Below are 16,940 nucleotides of genomic sequence, written 5' to 3'. Positions count from 1 at the left end.
CATCGGGACCTGGAGTTTCTTAGCATCAAGATTCGTCAAAATTCTTCTGACATCCTTTTGACGGAAAACCACAGGAGGCATTGAATATAGCGTGTTGGGAATGGTGGGAGGTGTTTTACCAAGATCATTAATACATGAGTTGGAAGAAAAATGGGATGCTAGCAGGTCAGCTTTATCCTTGGCTGAAGTGACAACAGAACCATCTGGTTTGGACAGAGGTGGGAGCACAGATGGGCAAAAGTTGCGGCCAATAGCTTTGGCAAGAGAACAGAATGCTCAGCTACCATTAGGGCAAGAAACAAGTTTTCTACTCTTAGCCAGTTAAAACTCTAGTTTGAACTGCTTTACAATTGTTGCGAGCTTTGGTGTAGGCAGAAAATGAAACTGAAGAATTAGAAACAAGCCAATTACGATATGCAACATTCTTCTCTTGAACAGCCTTAGCACATTTATTGGAAAACCAAAGTTTAGATAAAGGACGAGATTTTAAAGTGGAGTGTGGTATAAAGGATTACATCCCTGCAAGAATAATTTCACTGATACGATCTGAGAAAAAGTTGACATCAGAAGTTTTGAAACAGTAATCCGACCAAGGAAAAGAAATCTCGCAGGTCATCCCATTTTGCAATCTTGTAATGCCAAACAACACGAGGTTGGGAATAGCCATGAGATAAAGGCTCCTTTGGAGAAGAGACAATCACCAAGTTGTGATCTGAAGTGCCTAAAGGACCTCTACTTCGACCATGTACTTAGAAGGATTGTTTGTGAGAAAAAGATCAAGCGTATTGGCTGTACGATTAGGATTGTCCTGTATTCTTGTAGGTAAATGAACAATCTGTGCAAGGTCATTAGTAATTGCAAAAGCCTCAGAATCTCGACCAGCTGGGTCGGTGTGACTAGAAAATGGAAGCCAGCTGGAGTTGTGAATATTAAAATCACCAAGGAAAATTACCTCACTGTTAGGAAAGTTGGACTGGAGAAAGTCAAATTGCAAAGAGAGGAAGTCAAAGAGCTCAAAGTAATTAGTGGAGTTGGGAGAACGGTAGAGACAACAGATGAATTTGACACAATGAGGTAGAGAGATTTTAATTTTTGTTATTTCGGTTTTTTTTTTTAGTTGCATTAGCAACTAAAGCCATATTGCTCAGTGGATATGCGGTGGTCATTCCCTGACCTTTGCGCATCCTACGTATTTGGTGGTCACGGGCTGGAACACCGGTTTAATCAAGAAGCGTGTGCTACGCACTGCCGCTCCGGCCCACCTGGCTACGGAGGCGCCGAGAGAGAGAGAGAGATTTTAAGCCAGAGAAGATTAAAGAGAGGAGATTCCAAATTGCCAAGTCTCTGACGGAATATCAAAACGGACATATGCACAAGTACCACCTTTGAGGCGAAAGGAATCATACAGCGAATAATTTGGGCGAGGTGAGCAGTAGTTGAATCAACCGATAACTGAAATTCTGTGAGAAAAAGTACATGGGGGTTTGGCAGATTGCAAGTGGTAATGGACATCGTTGAGATTAGAATTGAGACCACGTATATTTGTGAAATGAATTAGGAAGTCCTTGGGAGGTTTAGATCTTTTCGCAGATAAGCTTGCTCTATTAGTTTGACAATTCATGGTGTATTCAATAGTAAGAAAAAGTGGGTGGGGCATGCTGTATGAAGTAATGAAATTTTTGGATATGGCGTACACATGGTAAGAATATACACAGATCCTTGACATAACGTGGCCTCGATAATGCTCCCCGCATACACACTACTTGGACTCCCTCCAGTCACTATCTGGCAGAGTAGAGGTAGCAAGATTATACACAATAGCTGATCCGGACGCCTCCTAGAGAGTTACCAATCGGTTCGGTCCGGTGTACTAACTAGCGGCCGGCCTGCGAACACCGTTTTATAGGTGTACCCTCGAAATGTACGGAATATGGTATCTCGCCACGATGTTCATTCATAACCTCAAAAGTCATCAATCATACTGCATGATGGAAGAGATAGGGAAGGGTTGACCAGAACTTAGCTCTAGAGACTAAAAGTGGGTTCCACCACTTCAAGCCTCCAATAAGCAAAGTGGTGGTATTGCACCGGTTAATGAGAGTCATCTATCACCTACTACTGCCTGGTAACATAGACGGGCTGCATTCCTCCATGTGGTGTGGGCGCCCACACCACACCTCCATGTGGTGTGGGCGCCACACCTCGACCCCTGTTACGTTGGTTCACACCTGAGTGGTCACCAACCATGTACTTGTGCATGGAGGTTATACCCAGGATTACTAAAAGTCCCACCATCGTGAAGGTGCAAGCAGAGGATTTGGCTGTCACAGTCCGTCCGGACTTCGCCGAAATTGGGTCTACTTGACTTGAGTGTCACCCGAATATTAATTCCACCAGCGTTTTAGACTCCCAGGTAGCAAGTACAGCTTGTCTGGCATATCTGAGAGAATGTCTGTGACAACCTCAAGGACCATATCCGACACTGCAGGAAACCTTGCAGGCGGCATGACTGCAGACCCTATTGACGTCTTCAGACATCTAGCGGAGTCAATGCCCAGGTGAATAACGGCTGTTATCTGTGCGATCGGTAGCCTAACACGGTATTAGGTAAGTGGTCATAATTCAGTAATCACTCAGTGTAATTCTAAGAGTACCACAGCAACATTATATTATTAATTTTATGGATTACTATACAAAATATACAATATTATTTATTAATAAATACAGTTTAAACTGTATAGGAATATAAACTATATTTCACTATTTTATTTCTTCTTTTTTTAAATAAATTGCATGTAGAAGAAACTGCATTCCCCTTGCACTCTCCTTCCATATCTCCATGCTACACTCATTATAAAACCCCTCCCACCATAAATTCCAGAAATCATTTTAAATTGATCATTCAACACCAGTCCCTTCAAACATCCCAAATATTTATTATACAGTCATTTATCTGTTTCAGTCTACGCATTTCTTGTATAATTTTAACGTAGATATTTGATAAGCCATTCCAAAAATAATCGTAACCTGTTTGGTGCTGCCATCTGTAGATAAGCCAAATAAAATACCTTCGTGTCACCTCCAAATTTCCACTAAATGCTCACTACTGTGAGACAAAACAGTACAGCAATGAATAATACTTTAATATTTATAAATTTTGAACTTTCCATTGTTTTCATGGTAGCCTAATGTAAATAATTTACAGATGCTTCAAAAAACAAATACCGAGCATTCATACAGAAAAGAAACATGGATTTCTCCTCTTATAAATTTTAAGAGGTAGCTTGAAATTGATATGTAGATAGGAATGCTTCTCAGACACTTCTATTATAGATACTGAATTTCAACAGGCTGCAAACTTCTTAAACTTCTGCTTTCTGTACATTTATAAGTAAACAAGACAACTGTATTCTCAACTGCTTCGCGAAACCAGGCTGTGAATGGCTGATCTGTTACATAAATTGGGCTTGTAATGTGCTCTTATAAGCCTTGAAACTCTGAACGCCGAGTTCATGCCTACGGTGTAAAATAACCCCTCGACAACAGAAGTGACTGCATACCGATGAAATTAAAATTGCCAGCTGCTGTGTTTTAGATCCATTCATGAGCTCTTCATTTTGTACAGTTAAAATCGATAGTTATGTGAAGAGGCTAAAGTTCTTAGGGTTATTCACAAATTACGTACCACTATTTTTAATTTTTCGAATTTCCTATAACGCTTCGTAAACGCATTTTATTTTATTTACTTTTTTTTATTTAAGCAGACTGTATAGTGTTCATTAGAATATGCTTTGTTGTTTATTTTTATTGTGTAGTGTATGAATACAGAGCAATGGAGAGATAAATAACAACAAAAGCAAAACTTTAGAACGTGATCTGGATAGCAGAAGTACCCATATTGTTCACATATCGATCACTCAAAGAGCAAGCAAGGCTATCCCCAAGTGGCGAACGAAATACTCAGCGTTCGGGTTACACCTAACAATTTAAACGTGAAACAAGAGTAATCGTCCCCTCTTCTCTCTCTTAAACGCCGGTGTTAAGAACTCTTTTTATTCTCCTTGAATATGACTGAAGATACATATATAATTTTTATTTTTAAGTAAGTAAGGTGTAGATTATCATTAACATCCCATCTAGACGACTCTAACAGAACCAAGCGTTACTAAACTGCTTGCTGAAATCTTGATATATAAGATAGCGAGAGGGAAGCAGCTTATCTTTCTGCGCAGTGTAACAGTGATATAAAGATGAAAAATCGAAACTAAATTATGTTTATAACAATGGAAATTGTTTCTCCGTTAGTTACATTTTTCATAATACATTTAGGAAGTTTTGAGCAGTCCATCAGCAGCAACCTGGATTCTGAACAACAGAGAGCGCACTCTCTCTCTCTCTCTCTCTCCTTTTTTTAAAGAAGTCCAAATAAGAATGCACACAGAATCACATGATCACAACCTGGCAATGTAAATTCTCCAGAAAGCCTAAAATGGTAATGTTATGACTGATTACAAAGTTAATGACCATTATGTAATTAGCTAGACAGAACCAAATGGTTAATGGGGGAAACAGTAGTAGAAGTTTGAGTTGCCCTCCCCTGAAATAAATAAATAAATAAAATAAATCCTCCCCTGAAAGCTGGAAAAAACTTTCAGACCAGCAGTGTTAAAAGTAAGACTATTTTTCCTAATTCAGTACTTCATAATTACTTTCCTATTATCCGACATCTATGAAGGGTTTCGTTCGCATGAATTTGCCAGTTGAATGGGCATTACTCGTATACGTGCCTACACTATACAATGATATTCTGTAATGTGAAGTTAAAATTAAAATCCATCTTTTAAGATTTTAAAATACTTCTTTTCACACTTATTATGAAAACTTACGACCGATTGAGCTTTTATATCATAAATCTTTGAAAAATCCAGGATATATCAAGAGGAGTTGGATACTACTCCTTCGAAAAAAGTGCAAACATCACGATCTGCACTTTTTTTCTAGTGTTCTATAAATACCATATTTTTGCTTTAAGGTGAACACACGACTGTTTTTTACTAATGGATAGGTTACGGGGTATCACGATATAAATACAATTTCCTAAGTAATCGAGAACTCAATGGCAGCAGCTGGACAAAGGAAAAACTTCATGACGTACAACAGTGATTGTGGTGGTCACTTTTTTGATGCAGTGCAATGCAGTATAACAATAAAAACAGCATTTTTCAAAAAGGTTGCGAATTTTTACTTCTTTATATACACTGTGCTGCCACTTTATTAGATACGCCTACCTCTAGTAGCGTGTTGAGCCTCATTTAGCCTTCAAAACAGCCTGAATTCGTCTAGGCATGGATTGAACAAGATGCTGAAAACGTTGTGCAGGAATGGAGTACCATGCAGACATGAGTGTATCACGCAGTTCCTTGAGATTCGACGGAGGTGTAGGCCTGCAGCGAACAGCCCTTTCCAGCTCATACCAAAGATGTTCAATAGGATTGAGATACAGGGACTGAGCCGGCCACTGCAGCGAAGAAAAGTCATTGTCGTGTTCCTGGAACCATTTCATAGTGATTCAGGCTTTATTTTTTTTATTTTATTTTTATTTTTTTTTTTTAGGAGCATTAGCAACTAAGGCCACATTGCTTCGGGATATGCGGTGGTCATTCCCTGAACTTTCCGCATCCTCCGTATTTGGTGGTGACGGGCTCGAACCCCGGTCTAATCAAGAAGCGTGTGCTGCTCCTTCCCACCTGGCTACGGAGGCGCCGTGATTCAGGCTTTATGCACCGGCGCATTATCCTGCTGGAAGTAACCATCTGACTGAGGATAAACTGTCAACATGAACGGATACACTTGGTCAGCAACGATGTTTAGGTACGATGTGGCATTTAGACGTGAATCTATGGGTAACAATGGACCCAACGTGTGCCAAGAAAACATTCCCCACACGGTAAGGCTTCCCCCACCACCTTTCACAGTAGTAGTCAGACATGACGGGTCCATGGATTCGTGTTTTTTTCGCCAAATTCTGAGCCTTCCATTAATATGATGCACCAGGAACTTCGACTCGTCACACCAAGCAACTGTTTTCCAATCCTCGATAGTCCAGTGTTTGTGTTTCTGTGCCCACAGGAGGCGTGCTCTCTTGTTCTTCATTGATAACAAAGCTACGCGATGTGGCCGTCGCCTATTGTAGCCCATTCGCGACAAAGTGCGACTAGTGATCAGTTGCGATATTTTGTGGCACCAGGGTTTTATTCTGACGTGATGTGCGACATTGTGGCTCGTTTGTTTGCTTGCACAATTCTAGCCATCCTCCTCTGATTTCTCTCATCAACAAGCAATTTTCTTCCACAGGAGTGCCGTTGAGAGGATGTTTTCTGCTCGTTTCACCATTCTCGATACACCCTTGAAACTGGTGCGTGGAAAGCAACGTTCGAAGTCCGTTAGATCGCTCCTTTTCTTCATTCTTGCTACGGTTTGTACACTTAACTGATACTAGAAATGTTGTTCTCCTGCATTTATATCCACAACTGTGGTCGAGTGACTTGCAACGTTGTGGGACAAACCATTTGTGTGCACAGCAGGGGTGTACCTAATAAAGTGGCAACACAGTGTGCGTGTGTGCGTGTCGGTTGCATGAACTTTTCGAATGGATGGATGCCCGTATAGATGAGCATTTACTTTTATTGAGTAATTAATTTTATTTAGCAAAATAGTTTATAAAAAACTTCTTACTACAGTAGTAGTAGTTCTTTATTAACTATAACACCACATATTTTACCCATAATTCTAGAAAAAAACCACTCAGAGGACTGGATTCTCTTCTACGAATTTCCTTCATCGGCACGGATGAGAGACGTGATATTACGATTTATGATGTCACATTTATTCGTCTTACAGAATAAAGTGGAACCAGCTGCGTCGAGAAAATTCAGTGACCAGACATGCATAAATACTAGTCGAAAACAAAACTCGAATTAATTCTGTTTTAGAAATCAACACCTATTTATTACTGTGTTCTGTGAATCTATTCGGGAGAAAACAGGGGAGGAAATGGAGAGACAGAGAGAGATTAAAAGAAATTTCAAAGAAAAGTATCTATGTCATTTCTTAGATGTATAATGAAACAGTCATGAAACAAGCCAGATACAGCAGTCTGTGGTGTAATCTATGGATGGTGTTGACATGGGTGGTCAGATGGTCACTGTCACTCATTCTTGTATCCGGTTACTAACACTCTGGAGTAGGACATGGGGTGGGAAGATGAAAGGCGGGTTAAAATGTCTGAGGATTGAAATACTACTAATACAGGACACTATTCTTTCACTTGACAGTTTTGGGACCTACAGGTCAAGTCGCACTTTCTGTGTGAAACGAATTATTAGCTGCTCAATAGAAGACAAGTTATGGGGCCTTTTCATAGGCTCTTTATCCTATGGGGATTAGTTTTATTCTTTACTTATGCCAATGCCACTCTAGTTCGGGATATTCGTAAGTCGAAGATTATATATTCTTTGATTTTTTTTTAATAGCACTGTGTAGAAAGAGACTGGCGATATTTGACAGATTTATCAAATATGTTTTATCCCGCCTATTACTCTCACTTTTTTTTAATTGAAAAATAATGCTTTAAGAAAATTACTAAAACACTTTTCAATTAGCTTTTTCCTTAACTGCCATGTGTTCTCTCATAATTATCGTATATCATCAAAGCAAAGAAAAATAGAGCGTGTTTCCAATGTTTCGAATCAATGTATTTTAACAAATACGGAGAAAATAAAAAAAATTCTTGCGAATAATTATATTAAAGGTATAATAATTTCTTTTTCAATTTTTCTTTCTCTCAATTTGGCGTTTGTTAGTTTAATTACGATCTAGTTCTAAGATTATCTAATACTTACTTTTTAGCAGAACTATATCGTAAGTATTATTAAAATGCATTTTAGATCGCCTGTGAGTGTAATTTTAAATAGAAAAAGAAAAAAAATGCTTTTTATATATATTATTATATATATACACTTAGTATATATATACACCTTTACAATAGTAATAAGATTACAGACTGATATAATGTTCAATCAATAATTTGATGACATAAATCTGATCTAATACATTTTCCACTCTTCCTTTTACTACCTTTCTATTATTTGGAAAGGTAGTAAAAGGTGTGTGTGTGTGTGTGTGTATATATATATATATATATACACACACAAAGCGCCACATGAATAATGAAACACTTAATTCTGACCAACAAACAGGAATGATGCGAACTTTTGAAAGGTTATCAGAAAAACAGGGAAATATAAGTTGAGCGCGGAACAGGTAACAGAGGTTTAAGCTAATTACATAAGATTAAGCTAATTACTAATTATGTCATGCAGAACTTTGATGTAAAAAGTTCATCCAATATATTATTATTTACAATATTTAACCTTATTTCCTGGTCTTATTAAAAATGCATGGAATTCTAAAATTATTACATTGCATATTAATTATACACAAATTTTGTTCGAAATATGGCATTACTTTTCACCAAGATTGTAATTTTCAGGCAAATGAACTCTGATATTTTATATAACTGTTTTAACTATTTCTTTTCTATGTTCAATTTTATTACATACTTAGCAATACGTGAATTTGATTAGCCTAATTTATTTATTTATTTTTCAGTTGATTTTGTGTACTTATTTGTCAAATCGAATTTATTTCTCATTGAAAATACTTTTCTTTCCTACACGGAAATATTTAAATTGTGTCTGCTACGTAACAACATTCTTAACATTTTTATTTATGTATTTTTTGCAATTCAGGAAGCAATTTAATTCGTTTTCGTCCGCTCTTTTATTTTCCATTATTCCTCTTTTTAATCTTGCCTTTTTTTTTTTTTTTTTAAATCACAGTTTTGTTATTTTTTTCTTTATTGTTTTCCGATATTTCGTTCAGAAATGCGTGCGATTTAGTTATAATTTGGATCAGTTCCGTACTTTCTTTGTGTATGATAAGGCACTATATAATTGAAGTTTTCTGCAAAACAGAAAGCATCGTGTGGCAGCTATATATATATATATATATATATATATAGCTGCCACACGATATATATATATATGTGTGTGTGTGTGTTTCCCCCTTTTCTGACATGAATTTTTGCTTTTAAATCAAGAGTTTCAGCTCTGGCTCCTTTTTTTTTTTATTTTTTTTTTTCATGTTTATTGATTCACTTTTAATAATACCGCATGCAATTTGTTCCACTTCAGATATCGGGGTTAGCGGAAGGTATTTGTTTATGTAAAGCTAACAACTTCCAAAGTATGCCGTGCAGTCATCAGTAACATATATGCAAATCTTTATGTTATTGTTTTATAAGATTTACATAATTTTCTCTGAATAAGCATCTTTATTAATCTTTTCTCAGAGAAAAGCAGAATATATTTAGTCAAACAAAACTGCCAAAGTTTTCCAGTTATTTTTATTTATTTATTATTATTATATATTTTTTTTTAATTTACAAGTCAACTATTATTATAGTAATGATAAATGATGCAAGGAAGCAAGCTGATAACAACATCAGCCAAAAAACTATCCACCTCACCTATATCACCTCTAATAATTTGTCTAACCCTTCCTTAAACTTATTCAGACTACCCACTTCCACAACGCTAGAAGAAAGTTTGTTCCAACAGTCAATTACTCTCTGAGTGAAAGCAAATGTTCACAAGTCTTATCTTACAATCTTTTTTTAATTTATGCCCCTTATGTATGTTGTCCGAGAATGAGTAAGAAAGCCATTAGCAATTCGTTTATTTAAACTATTTAGAGACTTAAACATTTCAATCAGATCTCAATGCAGGTGCATAGTTTCCAGGCGCTGCAATTTGCAGAATTGAAGTTTTTCGTAGTCTTATTTTTATAATTTATTTATTATTATTGGTTTTTTTTTATTATTATTATTTTTTACTTACAAGTAAACTGTTATTTTTGGATTTTTTTTTCTGTGAAGTAGCACTTCAAGATATGACTATTAAAATTAAAACTACAGTACCGTCAAGCATCAGTAATAGTAATAGAGGCATGTGATGCAAGAAAGCAAGTGTATGAGCTTATTTGGCATTAACCAAAAAAAAAATTCACACAACCATTCCCTCAAAATGTTTGTCCAGTTGCTCCTTTTTTTTAAGCTATCAACTTCCACAACGACAGATTGAACTTTGTTCCATCATTGAACCACCCGTTGGCTAAAGGCAAATTTCCGCACATCCATTCTACAACTGTCTTTCCTTAATTCGAATTTATGCTCCCTTAGTTTCGTAATCTGAGCAAGTGGAAGAATCCAATCAGAATTCAGTGTGCTCAACCTATTCAAGGCCTTATACAGGGTGTTTCAGTTAAACGTTTCAGAACTTCTAAGAGGGGTAGGGTACATCCTGACAACTCGAAATCATATAGCAATGTGGGGTCGGAAATGCTTTCCTGAATCGGTATTCTACACAGAAGTCGTCGTGCGACGTCGTGCAGCACAGATTCGATTTTCGGTCAATGTATGGGCCGGTATTATGGGAGATCACCTCATCGGACCTTACCTGTTACCGTGTCGTCTAACCGGACCTATCTACTTGATCTTTCTGCAGCAAGTATTGCCACAACTTTTGAGAGATGAACAGATTTCTGCATCGACGCAACAGACAATGTGGTTCCAACACGATGAAGCCCCTGCCCATTATAGCGGAGATGTTCGTAACTACCTGGATGTCACATTTGGTCAACAGTGGATCGGACGTGGTGGTCCCGTGCGTTGGCCTGCTCGGTCACCCGACCTATCATGTCTTGATTTTTATTTCTGGGGTCATATGAAATCGCTAGTTTATGACACCCCTGTTGACAATGCTGAGGAGCTGGTTGCAAGAATCAGTAGCTGCCGAAGAAATTCGAAATTCGCCTGGAGTATTCCAGAATGTTCGGATGTCCATGCGTCGGAGATGTGAGGCGTGCATTGTAGCCCGTGGAAGAAACTTCGAACACTTACTTTAATCCATGTACCTTTTGCTTCTTTTCATGTATTATTAAAACGATTTCTCACTTACGGTCTCTTTTCTTTATGGTGCTTCTGTGTACAACACCGCTTCAGGAAAGCATTTCCGACCCCACATTGCTATATGATTTCGAGTTGTCAGGATGTACCCTACCCCTCTTAGAAGTTCTGAAACGTTTAACTGAAACACCCTGTATACCTCAATCAGATCACATTGCAGGTGCCTAGTCTCCAGCCGCTGCAATTTACAGAACTTAGGCCTGTCTTGGTAAGAGGATCCCTTCATTCCCCTCACCAATCTTGTTGCCCTTCTCTGTACACGCTCAAGCAAATCTACATCCTTCCTAAAATGAGGCCTCCAGACCTCTACGCAGTACTCAAGGAGTGGCCTGACCATTGCCTTATACGGAGGGACAATCACCTCCTTTTCACTGCTAGCAAAATTCCTATATATCATTGACAAAACCTAATGACCTGCTCTTGATGCCTGTCTGCATTGCTTAGAAAACTTCATATCTGACTGCACAATTACTCCCAGGTCTTTTTCATTTTCTACCACCCTAAGTGTAGTACCACACAGTTGGTACGTTCCTCTGGGGTTACTTCTACCCATTTGGAGTACTTTGCATTTGTCAATTTAAACTTCAGTTGCCACTTCTCAGCCCATTTTCCCAAATTTTCTAGATCCTGTTGCAGTAGCACACTGCCTTTACTATCATTAACAACACTGCCAACCTTTGTATCATCTGCAAATTTCGACACTAAGCCTGATATACCTTCATCAATATTGTTTATAAATATACAAAACAGCGGTGGGCCCAACACCGAACCCTGTGAAACTCCATTAACAACATTAGTCCACGAAGATCAGCTCCCATTGATTACCACCCTCTGTCGTCTCCCTTTCAACCACCCTTTTATCCATTGTAGCAACTTACCCTTAATACCATTCTGCTCCAATTTGTACAGTAATCTTCCATGCACAACAGTACCAAAAGCTTTCCTGAAATCCAAGTATATAATATCAAAATTATTTTTTGCATCCAGTTCCTTTGTAACCACATCATAGTATCCAATCAAATTTGTCAGACAAGACTTTCCCTTAACAAACCCATGCTGTGTGTGAATTATTGCTGCAGTCTTGTCTAGATGATCCTGCAATGCATCTTTAACCAGCGACTCCATTATTTTACCAGGAACAGAAGTTAAACTAACTGGTCTGTAATTACTCGTGTCACCCTTCGATCCACCTTTGTGAATTGGGGATACATTTGCACATCTCCAGTGCGTGGGTACCTCCCATGAGTCCAAGGATGCTCTTATAATTATGGCTAAGTGTTTGCTTAGTTCCTTTGCCGCCTCCTTTAATATAACTGGATAGATTCCATCCACCCCAGGTGCCTTTCTTAGTTTAACTTCAACGATTTCTCCTCCACTTTGCTCTCAGTTATTACAAAATCATTAAGTACCCTGCTACAATTTGATAACCTTCTGGCATTTTCCTTCCTTAATAAATGTGTGAATGTAGATGCAAAATAAGTAAAGAAATCCTTGCTGTTTTTCTTAGCATCCTTTGCCAAAGATTTCTCATAATGTGCCTTCGCTTGCCTAATCTCATTTGTGACTTGATTACAGACTAGCTTATATCTGCCATATGCTTCTGTGTCGCCTGATAACTTATATGCATCCCATGCATATTTCTTCTCTGCCACGAGTCTCATTAGTTCATTTGACAACCATTTAGGCCTAAACCTTGAACAATATTTCTTAATAGGTATGAAACGTCTAGAAGCTTCCACGATTAATTCCTTGAATGCTTCCCACTTAGAATTTGCTGTTGGTAACATCATCAGTTGGTCCCACTGTACAGAATGTACTGTCTATTACTATCATTATCACTTGGAACTTCAAATAAAAAATAATAAAAAAAACGAGCCTGGCCAAATGTCAATATCGAACAACGAAATATTGCAATAAAAATAACAAAAAAAAATCTATACAGAATTTAGAATTTAAACTGATATGCTGAAGTTTGGCAAAGTGGTTGCCCAACATATGTTAAATTTATTACCGCAAGACCAGTCAACCCAAACGCTGTATTAGTATTAGCTATATAGTACAGAGATGCCACAGGCTTTTGCTGCACTGGCCAAAGAAAAAAAGAGAGAAAATAAAAAAAAAAAAAAGGCGGAGCGCTTCGCTTCCCAAGTAGATAACTATCCAGTTGATCTTTGAATTTCTTTAAACTATTGGCCTCAACTACCTGCGGAGGCAACTTATTTCAGTAATCAACGACTTACTGGCTAAAAAAAAAAAAAAAAAAAAAAAAAAAAGCTTACTACAATCTATTCTAAACCTCTTCCCTGTACAGTAATTTGAATTTATGACACCTAGTTTTGGAATTCTTTATATTCTGCTTCTCTTTATATACCTCTCTCAGATCCTTATAAACCTCCATCAGTTCCCTTCTAAGGTGCCTGGCTGCCAAACTCAGTAGCTCACATAATCGAAGTCTTTCCTCATATGATCGCACTTTTGCCGATATGGCGATGTGAGTTGGTCATCTCTGGACCCTTTTAAGAAGCAATAGGACACCGTGCGCTTCCTGGCCACCTATTTGCACTGCTCAGAAAACTCCATATCTGACCGTATCATAACTCCTAAGGTTCCACTCTTCCTTTTTAATTCAGCCCCACCAAGTGTATAAGTTATTTTGGGGTTGCTATTCCCCAAGTGTAAAATCTTGAATTTTGCTGCATTAAAACATAGCCTGACCATTCTTGAAACCAGTTCAACTCATCCTGAAGACGCGCTGCTCGGCACTTATCGTTAACGACTCTTTGCGTATCTTTACGTCGTCTGCAAATTTTGACATCACACACTGTATTCCTCCGTCGATGTCGTTTATGAAAATCAAAAACAACAGTGGTCCAAGAGCCGATCCTTGATGTACCCTACTCCACTTCTGACGTTACACCAATCTGAAGAATATCCATTAATCACAACCCTCTGCCTTCTGTCCTCAGCCACCCTGCAACCCATCTTAGAATCTTTCCAATAACTCAACATGTTCCAGCTTGTAAAGTAATCTCTCATGAGGAGCTGAGTCAAATGCCTTGCTAAAATCCAAATAAACTATGTCGAAACTGTTCCCTACATCTAGCTCATTAGTAACTGTGCGTGCCAAAATAGCTTACCAGGTTAGTTAATCTTGATTTTCCCTTAAGAAAACTACCTTGCGTGTCCTTCAGAATGTCCTTCAAATATCCCTGGATTGCACTTTTGAACACTGCTTCTATGATCTTCTTGAGTCAGACCACTGAAGTCAGACTAACCAATCCGTAGCTACCGACTTCACTCTTAGAACCAACTTTATGTACTGGCGATACGTTGGCACTTCTCCAATCCAAAGGAGTCTCGCCTGAGTTCAAAGGTGCACTCATAATTAACCTTAATGGTTCAATACACTCTCTGGCCGCCTCCCTGTATTATGAAATTGGGCTGGCGGGGTCCTGAGATAACATACATAGTGACAAATATCTCTGCTAGCGATAATCCGAACTCTACCGTGACGCAACGTCCATAAAAATGTGAGATATTCAGTGGGCCAAGCTAAGTAAAGATAACTTTTGTTTCTTTCATGTTCCTTATGGTTATAGTTTTACCAGACAACGGTCATAACCATAAGAGTGGAAAAGACCTGGATTCCTAGTCTGTCTACAAACTGGAGGAACTTGGCTTTCTTTCATTCCGTAGCCGAATTATTCACTCTTGAGAGAAAATTGCAGCTTTTTGAAAACTCTGGTTTTTCAACTATCAAAACGGACAAGCTTACCATAGAACACACGCAATTTATAGACATAGCATATTGGCACATCATGGCCTTACTTTCTTTGGTGCAAAAAACAAAAAGCGAACAAACGAACTACACATTTCTTTCAGTATAAATGATTCTATGTTCTTATTTATTTTAAAATAAAAATTTCAAACATTCCATAGACAATTCAAGTTAACTTAGTGTTAATAAACAGTACTGTCCATTGAAATTTTATCATTTAAGTAACTTATTTTTAAATATAAATTTTCGTAAAACTAAATTACAGTAAGCCTTATAAAATAAGAAACATTTAAAAATTACAAAGTATTTTAAACATGTAGCTAAAGTGTGGAGTATGTAGCTATATGTGGAGTATTGCTTTCACTCCACATATTACAATATTAAAATAATTCAGAAGGGAGAATGTTACTGTAATCGATATTTTGACGGTGCCGAACAATTATAATACCAAGGGGCATAATTAAAATAAACACAGCCAGCGAGGCACACATTTCTCTTTAATATCGTCAGATTTATGCCAATTAACTATTAAGTGTCTTATGTAGTACAGATGCATCTGTGTAGAGTGTCAAATCAGATTAATCTCTGTAACACTGTTATTGATTTTCCCACAGGAATGACGGAAGAGCTGCAGCGTGCTTTAGCTTATCCAACTTCGCCATTTGCTATAATCTTGCAGGAACCATTAGGTCGAGTTCGAAATCAAAAAAGCCACGTGCTGCTGTCAGTATCATTTCCTGAGACTTCACACCACTTTAATATTAGTCTTGACAGCGACAAAGGAGAAGGTAAGGAAATTAATGCTACAGTCCTGGATGAAATATTCAGAAAAAATACATATATATTTCATTATAGAGAGAGAGAGAGAGAGAGAGAGAGAGAATGTTAAGAATGGCTATAGTTTCGTGCATACTTGTTCTCAAAACAGATCTAACCATCTCTTGCGTTTTTTGAAAATGAGACCATTTTAGTGGTGAAAACAATTCCATTGAATTCTTCTTACTTTCACACTTTTAATATAACTTTTATTTCTTTAGAGGAAGGAAGATATAATAAAGTGATTACTTCTCTCATTCTGTCATTTCCAGTTGTCGATAAAGTGGTTGTGCTCACTGAGTATTGGGCACTAGAACGTTCCATTTATCTTAAGACCACTGAAATGTCATATAAAAAATTTGTGCCATTAAGAATTTTTTTATATTGAATAGATTGATCATCGCAGAGCGACACAGTGTTTATCATCTGACCCTGAAGTCTTCGGCATCGAATAATGATAGTGAAACTATGTTATTAGTTCTACGGTTTTTATTGAGGAACAACATGCTCCAATGATGGTTACCTCAGATCGCTATTTGCATCTACGTGAAACTTCATTATTGAATTGCAAAGAACGAACACCGAATCTTTATGATTTCAAAACGATGATAACCAACCACAATGAACTAACACCATATACTTGATATGGAATTCATGGTTTCCACATTCATTCAATCAGTTTTTACTTCAAGACATATTAACGGAAGAGCTGGTTGATTGCTCTTTCTGAATTTTTCAGTACTGACTACTTTTGGTCATAATTTTGGTCATCAGTTAATATGGTTTATCATGTACAAAAGGCATTTGGCAAGTTCGTATGAAGTGAGTATGAAGGGTTTATTTTAGGATTCTGATAACATTTTACTTTTCAACACGCTCTCCTTTGTAGTTAAACTTTTGCCACTGATGCTGCAATGTGTTGATTCCAGCTGCGAAGAAAGTTTTCTCTTGGGCCTCCAGGAATGCATCCACTGCAACAATGATTCACTGTCGGTAGGAAAATGTATGCCAGCTAGGTATCTTTCCAAATTAGGAAACAAGTGAAAGTCGGACGGTGCTAGTTCTTCCTTATATGAAAATGTGATTCTCAAGAGCGAAAACAAAAATGTATTTTATATCGCATTATGAGCAGTTATAAAATTCAACCTATTTTTTCCAAGAAATGTGGTTCGGTTATTCGAGCGAGTGCTGAAAATCTATCCATACGATTGATGTAGGCAAACTGTAGGCTGTATATTAGTCATTGCGATTAAAAAAAAA

General features: G+C 37.6%; 1 protein-coding gene across 1 annotated transcript in view; it reads left to right on the top strand.

Moving 5' to 3' along the window:
* Nucleotides 1–7,312: 7,312 nt before the first annotated feature.
* Nucleotides 7,313–16,940, top strand: part of LOC150091571 (cartilage oligomeric matrix protein-like) — a 131,268-nt gene continuing 121,640 nt past the window's right edge. Inside the window, exons 1-2 of the mRNA XM_090376238.1 lie at nt 7,313–7,491; nt 15,479–15,652. Of these exons, the coding sequence (XP_090232364.1) occupies nt 7,407–7,491; nt 15,479–15,652 (259 nt within the window). The 5' untranslated portion in view covers nt 7,313–7,406. The remainder of the gene's footprint in view (nt 7,492–15,478; nt 15,653–16,940) is intronic.

The sequence above is a fragment of the Mastigoproctus giganteus genome, chromosome 1 (assembly GCF_048544385.1).
Source record: "Mastigoproctus giganteus isolate SK-2022 chromosome 1, ASM4854438v1, whole genome shotgun sequence".
NCBI lineage: Eukaryota > Metazoa > Arthropoda > Arachnida > Uropygi > Thelyphonidae > Mastigoproctus > Mastigoproctus giganteus.
This window is presented reverse-complemented; position numbering and strand designations above follow the sequence as displayed.